Here is an 11,840-nt window from a genome sequence, read left to right as displayed (position 1 = left end):
AAATAAAATATCCAAAGCGGAATACTTACAAGGTTTAGCAGATAGAACAATTTTCTACCTAGCTTCCATTTTTTAAATTATATTCGCAAAAATCTGAATCTTCACGAATAATAATAATCTTTTTCTAACACCAAACATTTTCAGACATCGACGAATGTACAACAATGCCCTGCAAAGGAAAGGAGTGTATCAACACTTATGGCAGCTATCGTTGCAACTGCAAGGCAGGCTATCGATTGGACGGCGACGATTGTGTAGGTACGTGGAAAATATTTGCTTGATCGAAATATTCGCTACATTTCTATTAAGCGCAAGATTGGCCTGTACAGATGTCGACGAGTGCGTCGAGAACGCGCCTTGCAAAGAGAACTGCATCAACACGGTTGGCTCATATCGATGCAGTTGCTCGCAGGGATTTAGGCCACGCGTAGATGATTGCATAGGCAAGTATGGTCGACTATGGCGGTGTTTCAGAAGCGAAACTGTCGTCGTCAGACGTGGTGCATGCTTCACCTATGTAATTTTGGTCAGATGGAAAGGAGTCGCGACGATTAATCGGTTGTTAACGGCCAAACAGGAATACTTTGGCTCTTGCAATAGCTAAAAGGCTGTTGCGCTCCAGAAATTCGGGGAATGTCGGAGAGAATTTCGAATGATGCTGAAGTTTGATTAGGAAGACAAAGAGTAACCCAGCGCCGATTTTCGGAATAATTGAACGCTCGTGTGTTTGGGAAACTAAGCAAATTTTCAATGAAATATTGCGGCTTGATTTAAAATATTTCTCCCTTTTTTTTTATAAAGAAAAATTCAGAGGAAAGGACCAGACAATGATAAGTCGTGGTTACTTTGCATGATTATTTGAATCGTATAAACGCCTCTTCCGTAATTGTTGTTTAAAAATTCGGAACTATTGAAAGGAAAATATTTAAATTCACTTACCTCACACTTTATAATCAAAGTTAATCAACGCATGAATACGATCGTTTGAAAACTATGAAAAATCAGAGACACGCATATGTTGACTATAATACCTTCTTGTTTCTAATTAGATATAAATGAATGTGAGTGGAACAACGGCAGATGTGAACAAGATTGCATTAATACAGTCGGCTCCTATGTATGTGCTTGTCGTCCTGGCTATATATCCAGTCAGAGGTGAGAAAACTAATTAAATTTATTCCCTTATAGCTGACTATAAAACAAAAATATTCCAAACAATCGTTACGCATAATTAACATGTCAGAAATAATTGAAATTATTCTTGTTTTTAACCACCAACATTAAATTTTATCGCAAACGAAATATATTTTACGAAATTCAGTTCTCTACCTAATTTTTCTTCTGAAAATTGCTTCTATATAAAACAGAAATTATTTAGGCTCCCATGTATATAAATTCAATGACACTTTATCGAAACGTTCGACGTAGTTCGCGTCATCGAGATTTTCGTAGACGAATTTCTGGCTTTTGTTTCCAGAAATAGAAGCCAGTGCCAAGATATAAACGAGTGCTTGAACCGTAACGGGGGCTGCAGCGGCGAATGTATTAACACAGCCGGAAGTTACTACTGTACGTGCAGCGGCGACCTGGTGTTGGCTTCCGACGAGAGAACTTGCGTTTCAGCGGAATTGAGATGTCATGCCATGGAACCGCCTTTGCACGCCGAAGTGCGTGACAATTCGTTCTCTGAAATATACGTAACTGCTTAAATATATTTGAAATATGTTAATTTCATCTGCATACATTTTCGTCAATTTTATGCACTGAAACCCGCACGAGAAAGAAAAAGACAGTACGGAATTATTTTGTAAAGATTATACACGATGCACTTTTTTTACTAAAAGAATTTTAATACGTGTTTTTTTTTTGGGGGGGGGGGGGGTTAAAGTATTGATATACGGGTAGTGGTAAAAAACAAAAAAGAAATAAGTTACCCGAGCTATTCCGCTTTTAAAGGTTTTTTTTCAAAAAATCCACCGGAAAAATTGCAAAGTGTCACTGAAATAAAGGAACATTCTGTTGTTTCGGAGAGGGTGTTTTTCTCCTAGGTAAAATACGTTCCCATATTTAAAACATTAGGATATTTACTAACAAATTCTAGTCAAAATATTTATCTAAATTTAGTCCAATTTTTAGCTTCGATCAACTTTGCTCTAAAATATTTAAAACCGAAATTATATGTACATCGCATATATAAATTTTATCTCCATTTTACTATCTAACCAAAAAATATTGTAAATATTTCTTCAAATGCGACATTGCAAAGCGAACGAATTTACTACACAACCTAGTACATTAAAGTCAATATATCGTATCGCTTTAGAATCTCTATATCTGTCATCCTACTAACCACCAAAAGGAAGCCTGAACATAATAAAAAAAGAATCAAATCTCTGATCGCCAATACCCTCATTTCAATGTCACAGCCACTTTAATACCCAATCCTCTTACGTGTACGAATTCTCTAGCCGGCTCGGAACAATATTCTTAAAATTTCTGCTCCTGCAGACATATTGTATTTTTGACGTCCCTCTTATTCTAGATCAGATGCCCAGGTCATTCTTCCGGGGCAGTGGATTATCCTGTTGGAGCCAGATGTCATATACGATGTGGAAGAGGTTTCAGGCTAGAAGGACCGCACACGAGGTACTGCATGGCCGGAGATCGATGGAACGGGAAAGAGCCGACTTGTATTCAAGAATCGATCGTGACCGATTCCCGTTATCATTCAGGTGAGCTCTTTCTTTGACCTTTCAGCCCATGGTAATCCGTTGCAACTGTAAGTCAGTCTTCAAATTTAAATGCTTTTCCTTACATATTCCTTATTTGTATTTTAATGTTTGATTAAAACTAGCGTAAGGTAGGTTTATTCGAGTCAAGCAGATTTGCTTGTAATTACGTGCTTTCAAAAGAAAGTTTGATCCACCCACGATTTCGAGTTATTTCTTCGATCCTTTCTCGCGTTCTTCCTTGATATTAATTTGTTGATGTTATTGTTATCTGTTTCCGACCAGATTTGTAACAAAACATCTTTAAGTAACGTTTTGTTATTTTGTACGTTCCGTGATATATTTTCATCGAGACCATCACACGTTTGATAGAGTTTTAATCTAATGTCTAGAGCAGGCCACAGTAGTAAAACGATGTTATTTTCCTGAAAAGATTACATTCGCTTTGTAAAAAAATAATAATTCGCAGTGATTCGGTTTAATAATATTTCTCTGTTACACGTTGAAGCATCAAATCCCAGTGAAACCATATTTTTTTTAAATAAACGATTTAAAAACTTCAGAAATTTATTTTGTGAAATCTTTATAAAAAGAGTAGTAAATTTTGTAAAATCAGTATGGATTATGTAAAATATATTTCGATTTTAATTACGTACAATGTTAGTTATGTGTAAGAATTCCGTTACCAATTAACAAAAATTGCATGAAGTCAATCATCCAAATTATTTTAACGAAAATGTCCACTGCAATAAACAGATTCAATAAAAGATTTGTATCTTTCCCTAATTTGTTTTCAACGATGAAATTAACGAAGAAAATGTAATTAAGAAAATTAGTATAGCAGACGATGAGACGATATCTGGTCGATGTTCTTTAAAATTCAGTGTGCTTCTTGAACGTCAAATTAAGTTACGTTAAATTTGGCGTTGCATTTGAAACTTTTATTATGACGGAGAATGTGCACTGTGCACTAGAGATATCTAGTGATTTGAGATCAAAATGATGGACGTTTTAGGTTGAAGCATAAATGTTAAATTTGAAATAATGTAGATTGATGTTAGAGAGATTTTATTTGTAGACATTCTGGATGGAGAAATGTGGAACGATAAAATTGTTGATAAAGAAAGGTTCAGAAACCATACTTACACGTTGGAGTGTTGATATTATTTACTATGAATATTTACGGTGGCTACAAAAAGTGTTTGCACATTTAATTTTCATATTATCAAATTTTTATAATCATACGAAAGTATTATTAAATGGTAAAAAAGTGTAATATACCTGAACCTAATTAATTACTATGTAAATGTTACAACAAATACAATGATCTGCAAATATTTTCTACTACTACTGTATAGTAGTAGCTATACTAATACTGAATGTGCAGTATGAAGTTTAGAATTATTAAATGTTTCGGAAAATCTACGAGTTACAATTATTTGAATTTATGACAGAGCATTTCCTTAGATTTTTTGCAACATTTTTTTCTTTTATATATCTCTTGATAGAGTATATGTATAACTTTAAACAAATGTGGTAAACACACGTTATCGATCTAACGATTGAAATTACATATTAAATATTCCAAAGAATGTACAGACTGTATTTATATGGAATATTTAAATGTGTTTACCACATTTGTTTAAAGTTATATACTCTATCAAGAGATATATAAAATTAAAAAATGTTGCAAAAAATCTAAGGAAATGCTCTGTTATAAATTCAAATAATTGAAACTCGTAGATTTTCCGAAACATTTAATAATTCTAAACTTCTGATTGATAATGCGTCTCTATCGCATTTTCATAAAAAATATGTAATATAAGGAATCCTGTATGTGTTTAAAAAAATGGGTATTATGTAACAGAAAAATAGAAAATGTTGACACATTTTTTCGAAAGTTTAAGGTAACGTCACCATAAATTAAAATGATCCTTCTGAGGAACCGCGAAACGTGACGTTTCGAGTAATCTGTTAGCTCGCCTGTTGAGGGAACGAAATTACAACCGCGAGATCCGAGAGGGTCGGCTTACGTCTCATTTTCCAAAACGAATGGCAAAACGGTCGCGGAAAGTTGGGGAATCCAGTAGTCGGCTCGCAGGTGGCCCTTGCAAACGATCGGGAAGAAAGATCACCGTCAGCAGCAATTATTTACCAACGCAAATCCTGCCGGCGCATTTAATTAGTCACGCGGCCGGTCTAAACAGCTTTTAATAATAGGAAGTTCTGGCGTAAAGGCCGGTTGCTAACGACGCTATACGTTAACGCCATAGCTTAACGAGCTTGCAGAGACGCATTTCAGTTTTTTACATTTCATTTCCTACACTCCCTTGTGTTGTTTCCATCGTTTCGCTTTCTCTTCTCCCTGTCTATTCTGAATGTCTATTCTTCTCTTCAGTGATTTCCATGCCGCTTTGTTTCGCGCGACAGCGATGAGATTTCCACGTGTTGGTTGTCGTGCTTTATTGGAGCGTGCTGATGAGAGTCTTCTTCTTTTTATCTTGTTTGATGAAGACGAATTTATTGCCTGCTATTAAAATATAGAATATCTGTTAAAAAATTACATAACAATGACAGTTGCTTTATTGATCCTGGAATGCTATATACAACCTTCTTAATCTGATTTATAATTCAGAAATCAAGCCATTTGAATATGAAATCTTGTTTAACTAACGGAATAGTTCCACAATGTTCGGTAATTATAAGTAGTTGACTTATAAATAGTTAATTTATCCGTATAGAAATTTAACGGTAAAATTACATTATCGTATTATTACTTTGAAAATACAACAGAGATCGTCCAAACATTTGTAGTATATAGCATTGTAGAATTTGTAATCTATCATTGTATAAGGGTAAAATTAAAAGTTCCACTTTGTCGATTCTAACATTGTATCTCTACAGAAAACCCATGAGACACGAGACCAATAACTTCACTACCCTAATCCATGATTCAAAATCCATAGTAAACATCTCAGATACAAGAGTCATAGAATTTCGGAATCTACGTACCCGAGGGCGTACAATTCACCAGAGATTACACAAAAGTCGCAGAACTTGCGTTAGACTAGTAGTTCAAAGTTTGGGAACTATGACAGTTCCATCTCCGAAATGATAGGATTTACCTTGATTCGGATCGGAACCCTTAGCTTTCTGACATTAGGGTTACAGAATCTTCTTCAGGCTAGTTGAAAGTCTAGAAACCATCACATTCCTCACTTGAAACAGTAGAATCTACTACAAATCAGTTCAGAATTCAAAGATCTCGACATTTCGTTTATAGAATGCGTTTTGAATCTGTTCAGGAGCTAGCAATCTAAAAATTTCTATTGGAGATTGCAAAACTGATCTTGAATCAATCTACAGACTAGAAACCGTGATATTGATTTTCCAATAGTATTTGTAGTAGTGTCTATTTGTATTGAATTGGATCGAAGCCTTTTTTATTTTTGATTTCAAGGATGTAAAATTTTTTTCGGGTGAATAATTAAAAGTGTCAAGATCTCGACGTTTCTGGTTTTAAAATGGTAGAATCCGCAGAATCTGCAAGGATTGATCTCGATGATCAAAGACCTCGACCATCACTGAAGTCACTAATTTGTCATTAATCAATTCAGAAAATCTTGAGATTTTTAATTCCATATATTCTTCAATTAATTCTGAAATTTGAGTTTTACTGATCTTCTAATAAAATTGTACTAGAGTACTTAAAACATTTGTATGTTTTCATGGAAGTTCTAGTAATATTCCTTCTATATAAATATCCTGCCTTACCTTTATTCAAAATGTAAAAACTTCCTCAGTTTTTAGTGGAAAGTCTAGAAACTTTAGCGGTATTAAACAAACTGAAAATTGTAGCCGTGTTACACAGAATAATTCGAAAATTTCATTTAATTAATTATTCTTTAGATATGCATCCGTTTAAATAACAACAATTTCTGTCCAGTCTTCAAAAATTTATTCATGTAATATATCTAATAAATATATCTAATAAATTTTCAAACTCAATTTTCATATCATATGTATAAAAACTATCATCGTATAGTTTTAACTTACTTCTATGTAAGGAATCACTTTCTCTCCGGATATACAATTTTAGAATCACGTTGCATATATCACGTGGACCGGTTTCCTCTTGCAAAAACTTACGAGAAACGTTCTAGAGATACTATGATAGGATATATCCGCGTACGGCATGCAAATCATAAATTCGGCACTATTCTATTTGGCGTCTTAGCGTCGGATGGGTCGAGAGTCACTTCTAAGTTGTGATAGCCATTAGAGACACTACTTCAACTACTTGAGAGGGAAACGCCGAGAACATCCAGCGACGATAAAATTTGCGTCGTGGATGCTAATACGAAAGACTTCGGAAGTGGTAGAGATCCAACGAGGAAGATTTCTGCTCCTAGAATTTAATATCGAGGGGTTGTCAGGTCACAGACTCTGATTACGATGATCCTCCAGTGAAGTGTGTTGATAATGGTTCTCTGCAGGTCAATAGCGACAATTAATTCAGAAGTTGAGCTTTATGTGTTCATAATTGGTCTGGTCTTTCTGACAAATTTCGAGTCGTTATAAATCAGACTTATGGTCTTATGTTAATCCATATTTATCAGCTTTCTTGGTATCATTAGTACACAAGTTGTTGGTTCGATACCGAAGATACGAACTTTGAAAACAGAATTCTTAAAATTATTTAATTATTTATTTTTAATTAATTAATTAATTATTAATTGTTAAAATTTATTTAAATTAGCAGAATTAATTAAATTAGCAACTTATCGGTTAATTGAACAATGAATATATTTTTATTTTCTTTTATATAATACAAATATATCTATGGTAAAACTGACCCTAATATTAGTGCATTATGCTCTGCCTGTAGAAAAATATGTGCGTTGATAAAAAAGAAAATCAGGTAAATGTGCGAATTCATGATAAAAATATGTACTACGAATTCTCCGAACAATCCAATAATTCTTTCGATAAAAATCCGCACCCTCGTGTTAGTTGAGAAAGATATCAATTTGCAATGAATACCAAATGTCAATTTCATTATGAGAAAAGCAAACCTAGGAAATAGCTGTTAATCAATAGTAATATATATTATCGCTCAAACGAGACGTTTCAGTCGTTTGACGGGAGAGTCAGCTCGTGAAAACGTTTGCCTTCCACGCTATTTACTTCGAACCAGACATTCAACCTAGCGCGTGCATTCTGTATGCATAGAAAAGGGGCTGCCTGCAATTAGAAACGCTTTTTACGGTGGCAAATAATTACGGGATATAGATGGAACGCCGCCAAACAATTAGACGCGTAAAGTAACTGGTCGATCTCGAAGAGGACAGTTTACCGCGTCTTCGCGATAATTGAGTTCCACGAGTAATTTGGCGAGAAACCCAATCAATAATTCGGCTTCTCACGAGTCGTGAGACGATTTCGCGTGACAATTTTAAAGCAAAATATAGTCGCAACTTTGAAAAAGAGGATATAAGTCATATAGCAATGTTCTTTATTTTCTTTCCACTGAAATTATCTAAATCATCAATCCATTAATTTAATAAAAGAATTTAGGAAAGCACAGGTTGTACCGACTGTACTGAACGCGAACACGATATATCTGGTTTAACTAAATATTTAAACGTATTTTCATGTATATCGTTTTCTTAAAAAATGTAATTTCCAAATCTAAGCTTTTCACAATTGACATTGCAGTTCCCAATTTTTATACTCTTATGGGAAGTTTTAAGATACAAAAATGCAGATAAAAATGCACAAGTATATACAGGGTGGTTGGTAACTGGTGGTACAAGCGGAAAGGGGGTGATTCTACGCGAAAAAAGAAGTCGAAAATATAGAATAACAATTTTTCGTTTGAGGCTTTGTTTTCGAGAAAATCGACTTTAGATTTTCGCTCGGTACGCGTGCACGTTATCACGTCTCGTTATAACGAATCTCACTATAGATCGATGTCTCAATGGAAAAATTAAAAAAAAAAAAGAAATTTTATTCTATATTTTCGACTTCTTTTTTCGCGTAAAATCGCCCCCTTTCCGCTTGTACCACCAGTTACCAACCACCCTGTATAAAATGCAAAACTATATAAAATATCCGAAATAGAGGACTCGTTATAATACTTAATACATAAAACTTGTTTAGATTTCAGTTTTCTAATAGTGTACATAAGAATATCAATTTGTATAAATTGCAGTTCAATTTTAATGTAATAACTTCATGTAACAGCTAATGTGAAACCACATAGCTCTTTATGACGAGCTTTGTTGAGGCGTAATAAAAAATAATATTTGTAGGCATTTCGAAACAATGAATAGTATACGGTTGCATCACATCCTTTCCAGTTCCAATGGTTATTAACTATAATTCCAGACGTTTCATAGAACACCGCATGTTTAATAACAGGCTTTGTTGCTTCAGACATGCCACGACCGTTCGTCAGGTGTCCCCGAGACATGGACGTCGAGCTACCCGCAAGGCAGAACACGATACGCGTCTCGTTTCCTCAACCTAAGTCCAACATGAACTGGTGGAGGTATTTATCAAGACACTTTGTCCATGTTATTATATCTAACGCTATTTCCGTAGGTAACGTAAGTTGAATGTGATGGTGAATTTACGATAAGGTAAGAAATTGGCTTTAATTCTAATGTATGTCGATAGTTATGGTATTAGGCTGTGGAAAATACGATGTTTCTAGTTCTTTTTAACACAGGAACTGACAATTCCTTTTGTGTAAATCTAAAAAAAATACACTGTGCCTTATGACTATGAAATCATCATAAAATTTTCAATTTTTAATAACACCATAAAATCCGCCTGGAAATATGCAATATCGAACAATTAAAACTTTTAAAAGTAATCGTTACAATCTCATTTTTCTTGTATCAATTTTTCTATAATGAAGTACTCTGTTATACTCGTTATATATACATGGCAATTCGCAATTCATGGTACAAGTGTAATCAGAGTAAAAAATAATACCAGAGTTAGGAATAACAAAATCCAGTTAGAAGCTTCGTTTCTGAAAAAAAATCGAATTTGAACATTTGTAAAATATGACCAATATTTTACAAATTTTACGAATTTGACCAATTCTCAGTTGGACAGGGTTAGGCAATTGAAAGCAACTGTACATTTGACTAATCACACATAAATCAATTCCTAATCCAAACGTTTCAAAATTGACACCAACATCATTTCCACTTCATAATTCCTTTATGCCTGGACTTCTTCGGTCCAGATTAATTTTTATATTAAACATGACGGTCAAAGTATCTCCGGCATTCGTAAAGTTTCACGTGACGAGGTGAAATTAATTTCTTTTCGCGAATCTCTTCGCTGCAATATGTCACCACAATAGACTGGTTTATCTTGTGTCGCAAGCGGGTCTGCTTGCAAGCCTTCCACGGTGCACAATGGGAATTCCAAACGAGCTTAGGGGCTTCCTCCAAGGCCGTATACACGTCTTTGCCCCGGTATTTGTGCTCGCGTTTCTATTTATTCAGCCGAGCGTCGAGTCGGTCGTGCACGCTTTTACGCGGTCCGATAGAGAAATCATCCGCGACGCGGCCCCGTCAATCGCCATGGGGATCGTAAAGGCAACGCGGATTCGTATTTGTATTTTTATGTTAATGGGCTGTCGATCGATATCTGTCCCGCCTGACAGACAGATCATGATCTCTACAAATCTGCCTATGTTAATTGGATCAATGTATGACTCAGTATGATATACAAGTCGTATGTAAAAGTGCTTTGATGAGTAAAAGTAGATATCCGATCACAGAGGATTAAATCAACTGACAAAATGAATGTCTACAATTTATTAATTTTTTTCATTAGGTGCTAAATGAAGATCACACTGAGAATTTATGACAAGTGCATTTTTCCTGATTTCATGGTTTTTATAGCTATGTAATATGAAATTATTAGGAAAAAGTATAACCTGATGAATTCCAAGATATAAGTCTTCTGAAAATAGCTGATAAATCATAATAATATTATAAATAATATTAGCTTAGTTTAACTTTACTAGTATCAGTCTGCATTATGACTAATGTTATTAATGTCTGTTAAATATTCAAAAAAGTAACAGAAACATATACTTAATCCCACAACCAAATACAAAGATGCTACATGTTACACTGTTATTTAAGGTTTAGTTGTTATATATACATATATTCATTTGGTAATCGACCGTCGATTGGTCCTTGATTCGTCTGACAGACATAGAGATCATGATCTCTATAAATCTCTCGCTGCGTGCATGACGAGTCTGAATTCTATGTTAGTTGGGTCAATGGTTGACTTGGTTGTTTTGCAGATACGTGGACGCGTCGCCGTCGTGGGCAAAGCAATTGGAGGCGGATTTACCGGCAGGTACGACGATCGTCACTTTCACGGCATGGTCACCCGTATCGAATTATACCAGTACGTGCAGGATAGTGATCCGTGTTCGAGGTGAGTGTTCCTAGATAGTCGTACGATTGTTGATTGTGAATATACCGATTTATGACGAGATTTTTGCATTTGTTCATTGTATGTAGATGTAAGTTTCGCATGTATTGTCGATGGAAAACACGTAAAAGATAAATTGAAATTGCAGGGGACGTTTTCCCACAGAAAACTTTCTTTCTAAATAAATCGGTGACGAAAGATAGTCCATGACAAAAATTTATATCTAGCTAGCTAAATATATTTGTATATATTTTCGAAATTTCGTAAAAAACAAGTCTATGATGGATTATCTTATTTGTCAAAATATTTCCAAAATTGTTCCAATGTATGTTTCTAAATTATCAAAAAATGGAGTCGGAAACATACAATCTTATTTATTCTCGCAGCACGAAAAAATGATATCCCGAAGAATCTCCGACTAGTAAAGTTTGAGAGTTTAATTACAAAAATTTCAAACCAAGTTTAAATTCCGTTCGGAAATTACCAACGCCGAGTCGGTGATATTTTTATCTCGTGCAAAAGGTAATTTCACCTGTAACGTTGTTTTCGCAACAAGAGGACATTCGTGAGGCAATTTCTCGATTTATCCACGATACTTGAATCACACACAAACGTACAAACTTTAACAACGTGACT

The 11,840-nt window shown here is 34.7% G+C and overlaps 1 protein-coding gene across 1 annotated transcript in view; it reads left to right on the top strand.

Annotated features, from left to right (window-relative positions):
• Positions 1-11,840, top strand: part of LOC126875544 (fibrillin-1-like) — a 235,471-nt gene that overhangs the window by 161,968 nt on the left and 61,663 nt on the right. Inside the window, exons 10-15 of the mRNA XM_050638503.1 lie at positions 145-258; positions 1,050-1,155; positions 1,478-1,667; positions 2,543-2,732; positions 9,168-9,282; positions 11,071-11,207. Of these exons, the coding sequence (XP_050494460.1) occupies positions 145-258; positions 1,050-1,155; positions 1,478-1,667; positions 2,543-2,732; positions 9,168-9,282; positions 11,071-11,207 (852 nt within the window). The remainder of the gene's footprint in view (positions 1-144; positions 259-1,049; positions 1,156-1,477; positions 1,668-2,542; positions 2,733-9,167; positions 9,283-11,070; positions 11,208-11,840) is intronic.

This window comes from Bombus huntii, chromosome 2 (assembly GCF_024542735.1).
Source record: "Bombus huntii isolate Logan2020A chromosome 2, iyBomHunt1.1, whole genome shotgun sequence".
Lineage (NCBI taxonomy): Eukaryota > Metazoa > Arthropoda > Insecta > Hymenoptera > Apidae > Bombus > Bombus huntii.
The sequence above is the reverse complement of the archived record's forward strand: the minus strand, read 5'-3'. Positions and strand labels throughout refer to the sequence as shown.